Source organism: Panthera tigris, chromosome A2, assembly GCF_018350195.1.
Source record: "Panthera tigris isolate Pti1 chromosome A2, P.tigris_Pti1_mat1.1, whole genome shotgun sequence".
NCBI classification, from domain to species: domain Eukaryota; kingdom Metazoa; phylum Chordata; class Mammalia; order Carnivora; family Felidae; genus Panthera; species Panthera tigris.
The window spans coordinates 46,498,196-46,518,490 of NC_056661.1; the positions used below are offsets into that span (position 1 = coordinate 46,498,196).

Here is a 20,295-nt window from a genome sequence, read left to right on the forward strand (position 1 = left end):
TCAGGTCATCAGGATTAGCTCATTCCATTAGTGGTATATGTTGGCAGGCTGAGGGAAATGGATTCTTTTACCTCATTTTAAAATAGGTCTGGCTAGACTTTGAGGTTTTAGGCAAAGAGGTCTCTGGATGTACTTGTGATGGCCATTATGGGGCCTATTTTGGACACTGTGTATCAGAAATCTCGAGAGCCCTGTGTATAGTTCTGAGCCTGTTGGTCTCCTGCAGCGATGTCCCTGGATGAACATCTGGTATTTGAGTCAGGAACACCCAAGTCCTCCTGGGCAGGGAGGCCGAGTTCACGTACAGGTCTCTCTCGTCCCAACTGAGGGATCTCTCCCAAGAGACAGGCGATTCTACACTTTATGTCTCACTGGCTTCATTTACTTCTCCATACATTCAAGTCCTCTCCTTTTGGTCATTTGCAATGCCAGCCAGTGCTACGTGCGGGGATGTCGTGGTAAGCCAAACCGATATCCTATCTTCCCTCACAGGCCTTACAGTCCAGAAAGTCATTGTTATAATAGCCATTTACTGAACATGTGCTGTGTGCTGTTTTCATACAGTCTCTCATAGCGACTGCGGAGGTAGATGGTATCTCCAAATTACAGATGGTGAAACCGAGGGTTGGCAAGGTTAAGTGACTTACCAAAGTCACCCAGGAAGTGCCACAGACCAGATAGCAACTTAGCTCTGTTGATTGCCCAGTCACTTCTGAAGCACAGCCCTGAACTGCCTTTCACTGGAGCTCGTGAAGAAGTCCCTGCTGCATGCATCTCTTATCTCCCAGTGCAGTCTGCATTCGTGCTGTCACATCTCTGATCTGTCACAGAGTAACCCTGAGCCTCAGGACACCTGAGCTCAGTTCCCTTGTAGAAAATGTACTAGCATCAAACTCGATTGTGGCTAGATGCCTCTCATATGTGCTTCTGGGCCTTGACTTGTCTGTGACCTCAGGTGACTTGTTACTTTTGGTGTCAAAAGTGGTATTTAACATGTTTATTGAGAATCACAGACAGAATACTGAAACCATTCAAGTTATTCCACAAGTAAGGTGAGTTGATGACAGAGAGGAACTGGAAAGAGACCTTCAGCAGGGAAAACCCACATGTCCCAGGGCTGTGAAAGTACCACACCAGCAGGCCAGAAAGGCACAGTGGGAGGGTGGGACCCCCAGACTGGCTGAACCTTGTCTCAAGCTTGCATCCAGGCAAATCCGTAGAAAATATTAACACCCTGAGATGAAATTGTGTGAAGTTTGTAGATGGACAGGTAACAGAAGAAGAAATCCATATGGTCAGTAAACCTGGAAGATTGTTCATCCTCAATGCTAAACAAATACCTGCTAGTTAAAACAGCAATGAGATCCTGAGCTATGCCTCTGATGTATGGAAAGGTTCAGAGGCATGAGCATGCTCGGGTCTCATGTGGGTGTGCAACAGCAGGCACCGGCCTCTGACAGCATGGACTATGCAGTACAGCCTTTTGGGAACACAATGGGGCGACATAGTCTGTTACAACATTTGGCCCAACAATTTCCTTTCTGGAAGTTCTCCAAAAAGAAATAACTGGACAAGTATGTATAGAGGCAAGTACAGAATGTGCATCACAGCATTATTTTTAATGACATGCAATTTAAAACATCTTGACTGTTTTTTAAAAAAAAGTAAATACTTTCGTTAAGTAAACTGTGGTTTTTCCATATACTGACATTCTAGGTGATTATTTTTGACGTGAAAATGTTTGTGATTGCTTGGTGAAAGAGCCTGACTGTATGCCACTATTACGGTATATTATATATATATTACATTTTTTCTAATAGAGGCAGAAGGAGAGAACTTGAGTTGATGTCTATAGATGGTGGAGTTATTGGTGATTTTTGGTTTTCTGTGTGCTTTTCTCTGTTTTCAAAGTTTTCTTCATTAAACGGGTAATTCACTGATTAGAAGACAGTTTTTTCTGTATAAAGTAACGCATATCCATTGTTTCAAAGCCAGAAGTTATAGTCGAGTGAGAAAAAAAAAATCACTTGTCGTTTCAAGAACTTGGTGGCTATATAATCTTAGAGTTCTTACCGCCCCCCCAAAACAAGTGTCATTTGTTGATTGTCTGAAGTTGCTCTCACTTGCTGCTTCATAGCGGCTTGTTGGAAAATATTTAACCAACGTTAATAGCAACATTTGCCTTTTGTACTCTTCAGTTGATGAAACACCTCTTCCTTGCTTCCTTCCTTTTGACTATGCTCCTTTACCCAGTGTCCTTCACGCAGGTCTCAGGACACAGATTGGCGTTATGGAGGCAGAAGGGCTAATTGACCAGAAAATGAACTCAGATGTAAAGCTATAAATTGGAAGGGACTCAGAGATCAGCTATTTCATTCCGCTGATTTTACAGATGAGGAAACTGAGGTCCAGAGAGGTTACAGAGCTCCGCCAACATCTTGCTGCAAATTAAAAGCAGAGTGAGGATTGAAACCCTTGTCCCCTGACTCACTTGGCTGTGCAGTCATTCCCAAAAGCCAAGGGGAGGCAGAACCTTCAGAAAATGCAGTCGATGTCAGCACAGAAGCCAGATTAAAACTAGCCCCCAGGTCCAAGAATTAGCCCACAGAGTTCTCCTCCATGTCTCTTTATTCTTTCTCCAGCCAAATATCTGAAAAAAACAACCCATCAGTCCCCCCATACCTAGAAGTACCTACAGGCCAACTTCTTGCACAGAGCAAGTCTCTTAGCAGAGGGCAAGCCTAGACTGTGAACCCACAGTGTACTTCAGGGGGTCTCTGCCTCGCCCTGCCACTAGAGAAATGGGAAAGGTTTAGACTTCCTCTTGTATTACCACCACCAGTGATCCTGCCATGAGCTTTGGGACCTTGGCCGAGTCCCTTCAACAGGAAATTATAATTACCATTTACCGTGATGCACTCAGCACGTACGGCTGGCCATACGGGATGTACCATACACAGTATATACATCACGTAGCTCTTGTTCACTACAACTCTCTGTCCTCCCATCTGCACATGAGGAAACAGAGGCTCAGAGGGAAGGAGAAAGAACCTAGCCTGCTGTTGTGATGTCCTGTGGTTGAACTAAGATTTGCACCTCTTAACTCCACAGTGCCCACTGCCTGCACTGCCCGGTTGGGTGTGGCCTTCCCCTTGAGGCTCTGGGAGGACAAGGACCAGGGCTTGCCCACTCCCGCTTCCAGAGTGGCTGGCCCTTAGCAGAAGCTCAGTAACTACTCCGTGAATGCACACTCATCACTTTCCTCTCCCTTGCTTGCTGAAACTCACTGGTACCACTCTGTATTTGTTCCCTCTACAAGCACCTCTAAACTGTCTGAGTAACTCTTGAAATTCCAACTGGTTCCCTCCTTCCTTTCCTATGCTTATTTCCCTTATCTCAGTTTTCATTAAGACAGGCAAGTATGAAGTGTTAAGAAAACAGTAGAATGCTTCTGAGTTGTTAAAAGGGTAAATTCTCTATAAATCAAGTTGTCATTATGAGATATGTAATCTACATACATACATACATACATCTAATATAGAGGTTTCCTAAAACCATTGCATTGTCTTCTTTGTTTTTAAAGCTTTTTGATTTGGTATACAGAGAAGAGACTCTGCTTAATGTCATTAAAAGTGTCACTCGCAATGGCCGGTCCATCATCTTGACAGCAGTTCTGGCTTTGATCCTGGTTTACCTGTTCTCAATAGTGGGCTATCTTTTCTTCAAAGATGATTTTATCTTGGAAGTAGACAGGTTGCCCAATGAAACAGCTCTTCCAGGTGAGTTTGAGTCTTCTCATCTTTTTTTTAATGTTAAAAAAATATTTAATTGTAAGTGAACTAAAAGAGAATGATGACTTTAGCAGTGTAGGTATCTCCCAGCACTGAGAGCATGAATTCTGAATAGAGGGCTTAGTCGTCACTTTATTCAAAGGGTGGTAGGATATATCGAATGCTGAGTGGGAGTGTCCAGAGCCTACACTTACTTTATTGCCTAAAGTCATATTTTAAACTAATAGGACTTATTCAAAAACAGTTTGACCATATATGTTGAAAGGTAGGAGGGTGCATCCCTCTGGCTTGGTAAATCTACTTCTAGGAATTGATCCTTAAAGGAAAAGCCTTCTGCCTGTGCATGCAGGAATGATGTGTATGAAGGATGCTGACTCCATTGGGAAACTGGAAGCAGTCTAAACATCAAGTGTTTTATTAGACTGCAGTCCTCTGGGGTGGCTTGCCCTGCAGTTAGGACACATCTTTATAATCCTTCAATGAAAAGCACCCACAAATATATGGGAAACTGCAGAATAATAACTATAATAGGATCCACATATATATTTTTAAAAATTAAAAGCTCACATATGTCCTTTAAAATATGGAAGAATATACACCCCCCCCCCTCCCAGCAGTGGCTGTCTCTGGGGCTTGTTTACTATGTACAAGTTTGACAGTGTGTATTATTTTTATATAGAGCAAGAACAGTTTTGAGAATGAAATAAAATGATTATATACTTGAGTGAGTGATACCCAAGTCTTCCTTTGTGTCAATCACAATATTTTAACACCGTTATAAGTGAAATGTTACTGGTTTTTTATCAGGTAACCAGAGGCCCTGAGTCCAAGGAACAAAGTAGAATTATTATCACTGGCTGCGCCAGGCAGCCTTTTTCTAAATGCTGCATTCTTGGCATGTAATTCCAGCTTCCAAGTTGACACTGACTGAAATTTCCTGCCAACCATCTTAGGGTTCTGAACTAAACTGGTCTGGACCTTGGATTTCCGCTCATGCCTGCTGATGCTTTCCGTGCAGACTTGGTGTAAATCTTGCTGGAGTCTGTACGCTCAGTAGTATTTGTCGAAGAGTTTCAGCTGTGTGTCTTTAAAGTTGGAGAGGTGCTATTTAAGTGCGATATTTCTAGTAAGCCTACAGGAATTGACATTTCTGGCTTCTTTCCCATCCAGATCACCAAATGAAAGTGTAAATTGCATCTCTGCCTTGAATTTATATGCAGGAATGTAGGGTGTTATTTATGTAAAGAATTGTTTAATCAGCCGTGAATTGGGGACTTCAAACATTTTAACCATATGCTGCCAGATTGTTCATCATAAAATTTCCTCTCTCTCCCAGAAGCCGGAGAGAGTTTGGCAAGCGAGTTCCTGTATTCTGACGTGTGTAGGGTGGAGACTGGGGAGAACTGTTCCTCTCCTGCACCCAAAGAAGGTAGGAACGTGTAGCCTTAAGCCCCGTGTTAGTGACAGGCCCCTCTTGAAGCTTAGATGTGCACATGACATTGGAAGCAGATGGAAGCAGATTTACTCTTGAGAAGTAAGGCCAGTAGCAAAGAGGAAAGACTGGGAGAGAGGAGGGGGATGAAAGGGAAGAAGGTCTAATAGCTGCTTGATTGATTCAGCCACTATTTCCTGGGTGCCCTCTAGTTGCCAGGGACTGTGCTATACTCTAAGATACACCAGTGTAGTGGGGTAGGCAGCCAGGCAGGCACCTTGCTGATGACTGGAGAGTATGCTAATGCTAGGAACAAGGACAGAATACAGAAGAGAGGCACCCAGCCTAATACTGGAGTAAGAGTATCCCCAAGGAGGTGATAGCTAAACTAAAATGGTAAAATCTTGGACAGAGGAGGAGGAGTGAGTGTTCCAGTTAAAGGCAATAAGGTGTCCAAAGACTTTGAGGTAGAATATACCATGTTGAGGGATACAATGATCATGAGGAAGAGTTAGTAGTAAGAAATGAAGCCAGATGGGTCATCAGTAGGCCAGATCATGAAGGATCTTACATGTTAGGCTAAGAAGGTTAAACTACATCCAAAGGATGAATGGAAGTTGTTGAAAGCCAGGAGTGATCTGTGTTTTTAGCAAGACCATTATCACTGCAACTGGAGAAAAGAACAAGATAGGCAGCAAGACATGGTTCCTTTTCCAAAAATGATGAAGAATGAATGGACAGCGTCCAATATAAAGTGATTTATCTAGAGGACCTGCTGTAAAACGTTGCTGGGTCTAGCCAGTGAGGAGCTTGGGTCCTATGGGATTACCCTCAGCTGAGAGACAAGATGCTCCTGACTCAGAGTATTAAGCAACTTATCTAAGGTCAAACACCTGTTCTGAGCTGGGACTGGAGTTTAAAATCTGAGAAGGATAGGGAATATTATAGATTTAATATAGGGAAGGGCACTTGTGACTTGGCTTGAGAAACTAGCAGGGGTTGGTGATGAAAACAGAATTGCCCCCAGGTAACCTCAGATTTTTGAAAGAAAGTATTTGATACCTGATTCCTTAGTTTTACTCTTTCTTGTTCCCGTGTGTCTGTCAGCTGGCAAGATGGCATTCAGGAAAGACAGTGTCAAAATCATGGTATGTCTTTTCCCACATGCTGTAAATCTGTTGTTTCTTACCACATTCATAGAGCTGGTCCTCACAGAAGAGACAGAGCAAGACAAGGAGCACACGTGTGAGACACTTCTGATGTGCATTGTCACGGTGCTGAGTCACGGGCTGAGGAGCGGGGGCGGAGTAGGAGACGTGCTCAGGAAACCATCCAAAGAGGTAGCTGGATCCTGACGGGAAGGCAGAGGTGGGGGGAGGTGGCTGGATCCCGAAGGGAAGGCAGAGCTGGGTGGGGGTGGGGAGCAGCACGCAGAGAGCTTGCATGGAAACCGAAGACAGAGGCAGAGCTGGAGTAGTGATGAGGAGACGTGCAGGACTGGCCAGTTGAGGCTTCTCTCCCCTCCATCCATGGCCTTAGTATCAGGGTGCAGGGAAACCCTCTTTGTGGAAAGCCCCGCCCACTCCACGTACTGAAATGCTCGTGCAGGGCTGGGTCTGGCCTGCCTGAGCACATCTCCCAGACACCTTAGATCCCAGGAAGCTGTTCTTGTGCACATGCTACACAACACTTGCAGAACCGACAGTCTGGGCAAAGGGCTTGAAAAGGGACACAGTTGTGGCTTTTCAAGTTTGATGCCCAATTTAACTTGTGACAGAGCAGACCAATAGGGTGAGGGTGAGCCCTGAATGTCTGGCGCTTCAAGTCCTCCTCCTTCTGCCCTGAGCTCTGTGGGCCAGAGGACAGTGGGTCACGTTGCTGATGGCGACGCCTCTTTTCCAGGAGCCCCTCTTTGCTGCCAGAGTAATCTATGACCTCTTGTTCTTCTTCATGGTCATCATCATCGTCCTTAATCTGATTTTCGGGGTCATCATTGACACCTTTGCTGACCTGAGGAGTGAAAAGCAGAAGAAAGAGGAGATCTTAAAGACCACGTGCTTTATCTGTGGTGAGTGTGGCAGCCAGCCTCAGCAGGGAAGCGCGGGCTTTCTGTGGGAGAGGCGCTGCCCTCCTGCTCTAGCATCTCTGGCCTTGGCGTCGGGTGGACTTCGGTTCTGCCTCTGTTCTGCCAGGCAGTGTTTGCAGTGCTCGTCGATTCCCTGTAGAGGTTGCCTGTGCCAATTTGTTTTAAGGAATGAAGTGTGGGGTGGCAGGGATGTGATCGCACAGGATCGGAAATGAACATGGCTTATGGTCTTGTGTTTGTTGGGCTGCCGAGCATCTCCTGGTCCCGTCCTAAGTAACCAGAATGGAGATCTTCGTCCAGTTCCAGCCTGTGGATGTCTTCACTGCAGATGGTATCAGGCATTAAGTGAAAGAATATTCCTCTTAGAGTGTATGGTGAAGGTGTCAGGAGTCAGACCTGGGTTCTGATTAAGTTACTGCAGCTTAGTAGTCGTGTAATCATGGTATAGTCCCTTCAGTTCTCTGAACTTGAACTGCTCATCTGTGAAATGGATGCAATAGTATGTACTTCTCTGCATTATTGTGGGGCTACGAGAGTCAGTTTATGTAACACAGCTAGCACAGAACCTGCACATTGTAGGCGCTCGATGATGAGTAGTAAACTGTGACAGAAGAGAGGTACAGGGGATACCCAAGAAACCATTGTCACTGTAACTGCAGAAAAGTATATGTAAATGTAAACTAATCATGTAGGGATCTGGGAGCTGAGTAGTCATTTCAGGATTATTCATAATATAGTTACTGAATATATAAATTTCCTATTGGTACAGATGCTCACAAAATGAGCATTTTCCATTTCAAAACTTAAATCTTTGCTTTTTGCCCCCTGAAAACCACTTAAAGCCTTTTGTTTTGAAATAATTCCAGAGTTACAGAAAAGTGATTAGAGCAGTACAAAGAATTTCTATATACTCGTTAACCAGACTCCCCAAATAGTAATAATTTACCTAATCTGCTTTACTCATACAGTTTTTCCGAAAAGTCAGAGATTGGCTGGCATGATGTACCTTTATCCCTAAATATTTCAATATATATTTCCTAAATAGCTGTATATATACACACAGACACACGCACACACACACGCAGCATAGTTATCAAAATTAGGAAATTAACAAAAATACCATGTTATCACTCAATCTCCAGACCCTATTCAGATTTCACCCTTTATCCCAGAAATGTCCTGTACAGCAAATGAAAGCCCAGGTCACGTCATTGCATTCACTTGTCACGGCTCATTAGCCTCCATTGACATTTTTTAAGAGTTTGGTCATTTATTGTGTAGAATGTCCCTTGGTTTTGGTTTCTCTGATGTTTCCTCACAATAGAAGTGGGGTATGCATTTTTTTATAGGAACATCAAAGAAATCTGTTTTTTTTCTCCTCAGTGCATCATTTCAGGAGGCATGAGATGCCCACTCATAACCAGTGACATGAACTCTGATCACTAGGTTAAGGTGATAATTGCCAGGTTTCTCCAGTAAGTTAGGTTTTTATCTCTTTGTAATTAAGAAACATTTTGTGGGGAGATACTTTGAGATCATGTAAATACCCCACTATCCCTCAAATTAAACATTAATCCAGTAGCTTTAATGTCCACTAATTATTTCTGCCTGAGTCTTTTATTAGGATGGCTCTCCAATGATGATTTTCTCATTTTACTATTTTTGCCTTTGTTAACTGGCTTGTTCTTTTAAATAAAAACTCTCTCTTCTCATTATGTATGTATACTATATATGTGTAAGTACTTTTAGATTTGTAACAACATGGATTCCTATATTTATTCCAATGGATTATAATCCTTCAATATCATTATTTGCTTTAATAATCAGATTTCCCCATATTTGTCCAGCGAGAGGCCCTTCAGTGTGGTTTCTGTTTTACCATGGCACCATAATTTTTTATGTACTTTCCTTACATTTTTAGTTCCATGACCTGTTCATTTCAAGCTTAACTTGTACTTCCCTGACCCAGCCGTAGTATCACCCATTTCTCCAAAGAGTCCTGGTTCTTTTTAGCAGAGGATGGTATTTGGAAGCTAAAATCTAGAAGATCTAGGATCTAGGTGTGCTCATTCCTGCTGGAGTGCCACTGCCAGACCCCAGAAGGGTTATTAGGGTGCAGATGAGGAGTACACATGTATATGCATACACCTGGGTGTTTGTATACACGTACATATGTATCGACACACTTCTGTATCTATTTTATATGCATATGAAAAAGGATGAGTTCATACCCATAGCTCTAATTCCAATTCAACATTACGGTGTTTATCTCTCTCCCTTTCCATATTTGTGCTCTCTTCTTTGACAGTGAGAAATCTGGCTCCCATGATATACCACATAGTTCTTTGATCGATCCAAGAATATACAGAAACTAGTCTCACAATTGCTCACCCAGACCTCTGCAAAACAAACTTACCAGCTAGAGTTCAAAATGTGCCTAAAGTTCTTTTTGTCCTCATTCCGTCTCTTCAAAATCCTTTTAACATGTGTACATTTTGGCATCTCCTTGGGAGAAGGGACCTCACATTCACCGGTTGCCTGCTATGCATGAGCAGGTCACACCTGTGCTTATTTAAGCCTGAGCACTCCTAGAACGCAGACGGCAGTCCCCCGTTCCCTGATAGAGCAGCTGAGGCATGTGGAGACTAAACAGTGACTGGTAAGGGGCAGAGGTGGGACTCAGACTGAAGCCCATCTCTCTCACATCCTGTGTCTTCCTGCTGTGATGTAAAAGGGAATGCATGTAGAAGGCCAACAGAATCCAACTCTTCACCAAGATGGGAGCTGGAACCACAGCCTCCTCTCTGGACAGTTCTCTCACAGATTTTTCTAGACCATGGCTGCTCACTTGGGGCCGGGGGCTTTCTGTCTCTCCTTAGGCTTGGAAAGAGACAAGTTTGACAACAAGACTGTCACCTTTGAAGAGCACATCAAGGAAGAACACAACATGTGGCACTATCTGTGCTTCATTGTGCTGGTGAAAGTGAAGGACTCTACAGAGTACACCGGGCCCGAGAGTTATGTGGCAGAAATGATCAAGGTGAGCAGGAAGCTCCTGGAGGCAGCTCGCGCTGGGGCCAGACAGCAGGTCTGTCCTCGCGGCTCACGGCCTGGTGCTGGGAGCCAGCGGGCAGGTCATACGGCAGGAAAATAACATCTCACGCTTAATGGGCTCTTATCATAGTTCAGGTATTAAACTCTAGAACTTTGTGCGTCCTCTCAAGTGAACTTCAGAAGCACCGGGCAGGTGGTATCATCTACACTTCAAAGGAGGAAACGGTGAGGCTCTAAAAGGTTCATGCGCAGCCACCTAACTGGGACTGGAGTTTTCACCTAGATCTAACTCTGTAGCCTGATTTCCCATCTCTGTGTACTCAGCCTCTTTTCTTCATTATGGCTGCTTTTCTGTTTTCTCCTTAAATTAAGACCTGTCCCTAAGAGATAGCTTTTAAAAATGATCAGTCTATGTAATTCAGCTTGGTTTGTTTGTGTGGCCTCGGCCTACCCTTTCTGGGAGATGCTTCGCTAATCATCATAAAGGGATCATATGACAGAGGAACTGGAATCCCAAATTAATCTTGTTGCTGTTGGGGAGCGTGACCGCCATGTCCTGGGAGGAGGGGGAGCTGCTGCAGTTTCTAGAGCACTCTTCTCAGTCAGGGCTTTGTGGAGGCACGAAACGTGTGCCATAAGAGTCCCAGGCCAGCTGTTCTTTCATACGTGTGGTTTCTGAACTTCGTTAAAGCGTTCAGGGGACTCGGTAAAGTGAGGAGGCATGATCTGTGAAGTCTGGGGAGCCTTTGTGATTTGCACTAGCTCACTTGGGGGAGAGGGAGCCGTTAGCTCGTAAGAAAGACTACACAGTTCGTTGACTCTCCTTCCAGTTGCCAAGGACTTAAGCACTCAGCCTGATAATGAGTTATCCTAAATGAACCCTTCTGTGTTTTTTATGCAGATGTGATTTCAAAGCTTTTTATCTAAAGAAATCTCAGGTGATGTGTGTTCGTATAAATATCATTGTATGCAGTAGATGCAGCCAGGTTCGTTCTTTTCTTGCCGGCAGGTCAGCAGTCACATGGTAATAGTCTTGAAAACCCCCATTTGACACCAGCTCAAAGGACTCTGGGTTCTGGAAGGCTTTCTGGGGATACTGTGCCGTCTGTACCTTTGCGGTCCTTAAAGTCTAATGCCATGCTTCTGAAACTCAGTGTACATACAAATCATCTGAGACAGGCTTGGAGTTTTGATTGTGATTCAGCAGGCACTGTCAGGACTTGAGGTGGGGCAGCTCCAGCAAGCTACCGGGGGGTGCCCACGCTGCTGGTTGGCGGGTCATGCTTGGAGTAGTGAGAACCTAACTGAAGAGACAAAACAGATGCTGATTTGAGAAATGATCTAAACTGGTGATGTGGGTGCTAAGGACAGGTATTCCTCATACTCTGTAAGCATTTAGCATTTTCTGTCTTGTAAAGCTCTTTCACATATTTTACTGTGTTTGTAATTAAAATTACCTTAAGTGGGGAACCAATCCGAGAGAACTTGGAGGTTCTCTCCAAGAGAAATCGATGAGGCTTGATAGAGGAGATGACTTTTAAGGGGTTTTGAAAGAGAGAGAGTCACCAATTAGCAGAGGTGGGGGAGGGGGAAAAAAAAAACATAGAGAATGAGAAAAAGATGCGAGTTCCAGAATGCGGTCAATAGATGTTCTCTCTTACAGATGAAAGCCACGCTCAGGGTTAGGTAGCTTGCCCAGAAGGAGGGAACGAGGGATCGGGGACGGGACCACAGCCACGCTAGACAGTAGACGAGGAGGAAGCCAGCAGCACTGGGCTGGCCTGGGACGGGACTGGTTTTTAAGATTAGGAATTCTGATGGTCGCCAGTGCAGATTTCCCGTTAGGTCTCCAGGGTCAGGACACATCAACTGAAAAAGTTCTCAGTGCCTTTCTTTTCCTGCAGTTGTTGATGTTGCCAAACGAAGACATTCTGTCAGCATGATGCTGACAGAGACTGGTCTGCACACACACATAAGTCGCTTCATTTGCATTAAGTCCTGTAATGCAGAGAGGAGAGGACCTCTAGTTTTTACCCTTTCCCGCATTCTTTTTCTCCCTCACTTTGTGTGCTTCTCTCAGAAGTGTTTGTGTCCTATCTTTAAGTCTTTAGGGTCCAGTTTTAAAGTTTTCTGTTAATCCCCTTACTTTACAGTCAGAGAAGATTCTGTTGCGCTTTTAGGTTTCTGTCTCAATCATGTAAAGGGGCCTTGTGAGCCATCACCTGGTGAGGATTAAGTGCCGGAAGTCACCGCCCAGCCTGCTCAGGGCCCACTGCTTGGCCATGCTTTGAAAAAAATCCAGCATTCAGTGTGCTTTCCTCATCCACATCATTCTTAAATTGTACAAGAACTTCTTGTCAAAAGACCTAAAAATATGTAGCATCAAAAGATTGTTAACTCTGAAATGTCAGAGTTGCTGAGGAACCAGACGTTTCGTGCCCTTAGCGAGGGCTCAGGAAAGCGTTAGATCCCCTGGCTGAAAGGCAGTGCCTTTTGCCGACACCATTTTCAATGGTGCCTAGTGTTAAGGTTGCACGCATCCCTGCTAGGGACTCCCCGGAGAACACTGGCCACGGGAGGTTGGGTACTGGGGGTGTTCGGCTGGAAGTCCGTGGGAACTCAGAGCTGCGAGGGGCATGCCCACATGGTGGACCCATTCAGTCATACCCTGCGGGGCAGCCACAGCCAGGAGAGGAGGTCCTCTGAACATTCCCCCTGAGGAGGCAGGCATCCTGCCCTCCACCTGGGGAGGAAAAGCCAGGTGATCTCTCTGAGAAGCCACCTCTATTACTCTGGGATCAAGGAGAGAGAAGGGCAGCTAACCATGTCAGAGATGGAAGAAAGAGTCAGCTGGCCGCTCACGTACTCTTTCACTTACCTCATGTCCCAAAAGATCTCAGTGAGACCGGCTCTTCTGGAACCTGGGTTTCTCAGGAAAACCACCTCTTGCCCACTGGCTGGAGGCCGGGGGTCTTTAGCTCTCCCTCAGCTCATGAATTAAGATCCCAGAGACTCATTAAGAACTGTGAAGTACCAGCTGCCTATAGACAACCCAAAAGCCTGGAGCAGAAGAGGCCCCCGGTGGTCAGTGCAGAGGGGGAGGAGCTTCACAGCTGCCCTGAAAACAGCTCCCTGCCGACAGGGGTGTCAGGGAGGGCGAATAGGTTTTCATCTCAAAAAACAAGGAAACCGTGTGTTTCTTGCCATCTCGGGAGGGGAAGAAGGAGCGTGTGAAGATCACGGTAGAGTACTCAGCACCCACATGTTCACCCACAAATTAACTCTCATCTAAACAGAAGAGAAGATTGTATATTCTCTTCTCTCTCCTTGCCCTCTCTCCTTTCAGTAGAGATGAGGCTATCCCTGGCAGAGCCAAGGCCAGGCTGACACCTCCCATGAAGTCCTTCCTCCCTAAGCATTGAATTTGGAGGCAGAGAATCCAAGATGTGAGTTTTGACTCTGCTCCTTCCTAGCCATGTCGCTCCAGGAAGTCAGGGGACTTCCCTGACCAGCTGAGTTACTGTCTGTAAGTGGGGTTAACACCACCTCACAGGTCCACTGGGTGGTGGGAATGAGATGAATGTGGGGAACCCGGGGGTGGATGACAGAAGGGCCAGATGGACGGACAGAGCAGTCAGCAGGGAAACAGAGTGCAGTGCTGACAGAGAGCTGACGCAAGCATCGCGTCCTACACTTCCACAACTGTGTAAGATGTCTTGGCTGTTGGCACACTGTTGCTTAGAAAAGTCAGAATGGGCATCCTGACTCCAAGAAGTTCCTCCCATGGAAAATTCCGGCTTCTTCATGGCTCTTAAATTTAACATCTTAAGTGCTGTTAAATGTTGAGATAGGACAAAGTTGACAGTAGCATTCGTTCTCCATCGAACTGGCCTCCATACTTGTGACTAAACACACAATCTGTGTGTCTAGAGGTGTCCTCCACTCACATTCACAGCCCAGGACCAGGGGTTCAGGTAACTTGGGGAGTGGCCCCTGAGTTCGGTATGTTGGGTTCTGTCACGACTGGACTTGGCTCCCTGGTGGATTCGTCCCTCGACTCCACACACGTGATGGGAGGTGGGCTGTAACCAGCGCCTCAGAGGGGAAGTGAGGCCTCCCCTGTGACTCTTTACGGATCGCCCAGTGTCACTCCTTCTGGAGATGCAATCTCAGATTCGTTGACTCAGGCCCCAGACAGAGCTGTACTTTCAGAGAAATGTGACTACGGAATGACCTCACTCAGCCCTGGCAGTTCAAAGCAAGAGAAAAAACCCTGAGTTTCCTTCCTCTCCCCATAGGAACTTGATTTTTGTGCTACCATGTGGAGTTTTAGTGATAGCCTTTTATGATAAGCAGTTTTATTAGCCCTGAACTGCATTCAAATTTTCACAGTAATTTATGTCGCACACTTTAAAAATTTTTTTTTTTTAAGGTTTAGTTATTTTTGAAAGAGAGAGAGCACTAGCCAGGGAAGGGCAGAGAAAGAGGGAGACACAGTCTCCAAAGCAGGCTCCAGGCTCTGAGCTGTCAGCACAGAGTCCGACGTAGGGCTCAAGCTCATGAACCTATGGGATCATGACCTCAGCCAAAGTCAGACGCTTAACCCACCGAGCCACTCAGGTGCTCCTGTAGCACACGCTCTTTTTCAGTAATTCAACATTCTTTGATTTGTATCCACTGCTGACTGAAATGAGAATTTGTTAGTCCATAGATAATGACACAATCAAATATATTTAACCTGGATAAGTGATAAATTAGTTGTATCTTTGCCTGAAGGAATTTAAATACTGCACATTGGGCATGTCGTACATAAAAGATCACATAGATGATTCCCAGCAAAGATTCAGCAGCCCAATTTTCTGTGACAGTCAACCTCAGGAGAAAAGCCAGTGCTTACTTTTTTAAGCAGAATAAGTTATTCCTGAAAGTTAGAAACTCCAGGAATATTAAGAAGGAAGATTGGTAAAGACCAAACTATAACTTAAACTATACAAGTACAGATTTTATTAATGAAATCTAGATTTCCCCTCTGTACTTGGAATTCTACCTTCAGAAATAAGTTCTACTTTCAGAGTTGTGTTTTTGAGTGAATTGCAGGGTGATAAGAGAGAATGCTGTGGGTCTGATTTCAACATCCCCTGCTACCTGGAGCTGCTCCTGACCCTTCTCTTCTCCCATATGGCATGTTAACTGACCACCGGGCCAGCTGGGGAGAACCCTCTCCTACCACAGCCTGAGTATCCTAAGAAAGGCTGCTTCCAGAGGAGTGGACTCTGCTGTGCTCTGCCGTAACAAGACAGACTGGATAATAACTCTGATAACAGGCCATGTTTAATCATTACGTACTGAAATAAATGCTTTGCACACATGATCCCAATTACTCCCCATAACAGCATTGTAGATAGCACCATTACCATTTACAGATGGGAAACTGGGGCCCAGAAAGGTTGAGAAGCTTCTGCAGGGTCACCCTGCTAGGAAGGGCTGGTGCTGACAGAACCCACCCTGGGGCTGTCCTGACCTGTGCATATACAGTGTGGTTTCCGTCTGCGTTGACACGCAGCCCTCAGTGTCAAGAACCTGCAGCTGTTGGTCAGGCTGAATCTGGTTTTCCTGCCTTGGACTGGCTCATCCCCCAAGGGCCTCCTTCCATCCGGGTGGTGCTGAATTAGCCACCTTCAAAAGAGGCAAGGCCCAGCAAAGGCCCCAATGGGGCTAGGGAGAAGGGTGAGGAAGACTGACCCCCTGGATGATGCTGAGTGGCTAACGCATAAATCAACGAGATAGAAGCTCTGTGCAGTAGATGAGTGTTAATTCCCTGAGCTGCCGCCAGCACAGCTAGTTAGGGAACCCCCTTGAGTCGAATACTACAGGGGGTTATAGGAATGACGGGAGTTCAGGAAAGGCAGAGCCAACTCTTGCGAAGGGTGTATCTGAAATTACGTGTTAATTCTAACTCGGTAAAATCTGATCAACCTCCTTACCCTCACCTGAGCCTGGAACAGGGAATGCTCATTCCTTTCGTGGCCATTATTTGAGGGGGGAGAGGTGTCTAAGGTAAAGGGGAGGGAAAATTCACCAGAACCATAGACAGACGGGCTTCCACACCCAAGTGACTCATCTGAATGGTTAGAACTCCCTGATAATTAGAATGTCTGATCCATCATCCTTTAAGCCTGGTGCTGACTTTTTCTCATAGTGAGAACAGACCACGCTCTCCGTCCCTCCCTCCCTCCCTCTTCCTCTCTCTCTGTCTTCCTCCCTCCCTTCCCCACACATGCTCTCACATACTATTCCACTAGAGATTTCTCAATTTGTTCCAGCTTGTATTAATTCACTTGACCTCTTCAGAAACTAGTTGTATGGGGATATAAAAGCAAAGAAACAATCTTCTAAATCAAAAGTAGTGTCATGGCAGCTGGTGAAATGCTGTTAGAAAATAGTGCCTTCTTTCACATAGGAGGAGAGAGTCCAGGAGCCTCCATTCCTGGAAAATGCTTTGCTGAAAGCCCTTTTCAATTTGCATCAAAAAACTATGTAAGAGGTGGCTCAGTTAAGCATCCGACCCTTGATTTAGTCTCAGGTCATATGTCATGATTCATGAGATCAAGATCCGTGTGGAACAACACGCTGACCGCACAGAGCCTGCTTGGGATTCTTTCTCTCCCTCTGCCCCTTCCCCACTCGTTCCCACGATCACATGCTCTGTCTGTCCTTCTCTCTCAAAATAAAGAAATATACTCTTAAAAAAACATGTAAGAGGGAGATGTTTTTGCTAGAAAATACCTCCAGTTAAATTTTCCAAGCAAAGAAATTCTCTTAGCAAATAAAGCACTACTAAACATCGATGAGGAAATACTGTAAGAAGATTCAAAGCCATAGGGCATCTGGCCTTAGCAGATCATGTTGATCTGTATTAGCTAAGAAGACACAGGAAGCAAGCACGTCAGAAAGCAGTGTGTTAACAAGGGCAAAAGATCAGAATAGGAACTGAATTACCTACATGTCACCGACTTCTTTTAAGAGGGGAAATGACCCAAGTCTTGCACCTTTCTTGACCCAAGAGAGAGCCTTGGTGCTAGAAAATCTGCAGGCGGGCACTTGGCGAAGTGAGGGCAGCAGCTTTCTGCCCGAGGAGCTCCATGAAGGGACGAAAGGAAATAACTCGGGACAGAAATGGAAACCAGGAATTACTTGTGTTTCATAATCAGATAAGAGCAAGTCCGTCTGTAGGGAGGGAATGCTGGTAGTGGTCTTGTGAGCAGAAAAGTGAACGTAAACGTCAACCCGAAGGGTCTCAGCTCAAGGCAATGAGAAATGGGGAGTCCCTAGTAGCCAGGACTGAGAGTACAGTGCCAGAAGAGGTCAGCAGGCTGTGCACCCACCTCCCCACAACCACCTGCCTCATCGCGTGCCAGGCGGGCATGTCCTGGCTGGTGATTGAGTGACATGGAAACCCTGTGCTTTCGTGCAGATGTGCAGTAGTGGATTCCGACTTTTTTTTTTTTAATTTTTTTTTTTTAACGTTTATTTATTTTTGAGACAGAGACAGAGCCTGAACGGGGGAGGGTCAGAGAGAGACTAGACACAGAATCGGAAACAGGCTCCAGGCTCTGAGTGGTTAGCACAGAGCCCGACGCGGGGCTCGAACTCACGGACCGCGAGATCATGACCTGAGCCGAAGTTGGACACTTAACCGACTGAGCCACCCAGGCGCCCCGGATTCTGACTTTTATTCTGGGATTCCAGTGAGGTTGCTGAGAGGAAGAGAGTGCCTTCATCAGTTCCAGGGACAGACATTTCAGTGCTGGTAGTGCTGCATCATCAGCTTCCCTGTCTAACCTGGGGGGCCACAAGCCTTGATTAAATGTCCCTCAGGCTCCGAAAGCCCTTTGCCGTGGGTGTGGATACAGCCCGTGCTGTGCTCCAGTACAATTCCCAGAATGCTTTCTGAAGTTAGCTGACACCATGGCAGAGCTCGAGAATATTAGAGCAAGGGAGAAGTGGAGAGGGATTTGGCATTTGCCGTTCGGTGGCTGGAAACAGCGTGTCAGCAGCACCGGACTCGCCTCCCAACCAGCCAGACATGCTCGCGCCCCACCCTCTGCACTTGAGCTTGGGTTTCTGTCCGTGGCGGCTGCACAGAGCAGTTGCTGAGCTATGATTCCCCGCCCAGGCTTATCACACGCTCTGCCCTCTAGTCTAGAGGCTAACAAGTCACCCCTTGCCCTGCTGTGCACTTCACGGGTGCTTGCTTCTTCTTACGAAGCACTTGGCATTGGGACCCTTGGTCTGCACTGACCTCCCAGCTCTCTCTGAATTTTCCACACTCTGACCTTCATAGAGGGTGTGCAAGGCACCATTGGTAAGAATGAGTGGAACAGAGCCATAATCGGAAAGGATTATCTATGCTCACTTAGAGCCTGTGCAGAATCTGAGAGAGGTATGTAGCAACTGTTGGATCATTCAGCTGAGGACTGCCTCCACCACTGGTGACAGTTTCCCCATTGTGAGCTAGTCCAGGGATGTATGTAGGAATTGATGTGTCTGTACACGCTTGTATTTGTATATACATATTTGCTCACATATTTCCCCCAACTCAGCAGACATGAGAAGTGCAAAAACGTATTTTCCTCCCCTCCACATACTGGAGCTGCCTCCTGCTCTTTCCCCCAGTACAGCGCCCACTGAGCTGCCTTCCTTGCCCCCTGCAGTCTCAGACGCCCTCACTGCACTTAGAGTGTAGTTTTCCCCTGAATCTAAAGACTGACTGTACCTGATACAGCTTACCTGACCACGAAATTACAGTATGTAATGCATATAACACAGAAAATAATATAGACTGTTTATTGGTAAGGCTTCTGGGCAACAGTAGGCTAATTGTTAAGTTTTGGGTGAGTCAGAAATCATATGCAGATTTTCACCTGTGGGCGTCAGCACCCTTAAATCCCTGGGATGTTCAAGCGTCAGCTGTACATACGTTTAGGATTCTTTAAGATATCCCTTTATAATGAAGCCGGCTAACAAGTCACTAAGCAATGTGAGAATGAGGAGTTATTAGTATTTAGGTACGGTCCTATGTATGTGCACATTACACAAGTGGACAAAGTTCTCAGTTTCTCCTTTCACACACCCACTTCTTCTCAGGGCCTTGGTGTGACCCCCATATAAAGTGAGAAAGTTGAATCAGGGTCTCTTAGGCCGTCTTTAGCATTGTAATTCAGCGAAGCAACTTGCAAAGCAGTGGTAGGAGTCCGTGAACTACTAAAGAGGGTCTCTGTCTAGAGCAGGGATGAGGGTGTCAGGAGGGAGAGAGGACGCCTGTGTGAACAAGCCGGTAAATCTTTGGGGTCAGGGTGCCTGGGTCAGGTCAGTAAAATGAGGGATTTGGAAAGGACTGAGGAATTTAGAGAGCCTGCACACAGCTGGTGATCTCTTTCACTCTTAAGAGCTGGAGCTCTGTGGCACATTTCCTCCAAGCCACTCCCATGTCAGTAACAGTGCCAGTGACTTGCCCCTCAGCTCTCACTGGAGTCGTATCAATGGTGAGGGAGATGACATTTTTCTCTTTTCTGGGAGTCTATCTAGGCAGGGCTGACCTTAAGGAAAACCATTTCAGGCAAGAGTTTGACAACATGTAGACCTATAGGATGACTAACACTGTTCGATGGAACATTGTTGTATACAAAGCAGCTTAAATACAACAACCTTACAATAGTGAGGTTTATGAGTGTATATGTATGTGTATGTATATTCAAAAATCCCAAGTATTTTTTCCTGAAACAACAGCAAAGAAATTTGGAAAGCTGTTTAAGTAGACTTATGGAGAAAGTCATGGAATCCAGAAAAGAATACAGGAAAAAAACAATAAAAATCGCTAAAATCCCATACATAACCTCTGGGAATGTTCTGCTAGATTTCATAGCTAACTG

The 20,295-nt window shown here is 45.6% G+C and overlaps 1 protein-coding gene across 2 annotated transcripts in view; it reads left to right on the top strand.

Annotated features, from left to right (window-relative positions):
- The window catches only part of ITPR1 (inositol 1,4,5-trisphosphate receptor type 1), a 326,172-nt gene that overhangs the window by 289,575 nt on the left and 16,302 nt on the right, over window positions 1-20,295 (top strand). For both annotated transcript variants that reach the window (XM_007076615.3, XM_015535056.2), the window contains 5 exons: window positions 3,584-3,779; window positions 5,128-5,220; window positions 6,424-6,563; window positions 7,126-7,291; window positions 10,189-10,349. In XM_007076615.3, coding sequence (XP_007076677.1) covers window positions 3,584-3,779; window positions 5,128-5,220; window positions 6,424-6,563; window positions 7,126-7,291; window positions 10,189-10,349 — 756 coding nt within the window. The remainder of the gene's footprint in view (window positions 1-3,583; window positions 3,780-5,127; window positions 5,221-6,423; window positions 6,564-7,125; window positions 7,292-10,188; window positions 10,350-20,295) is intronic.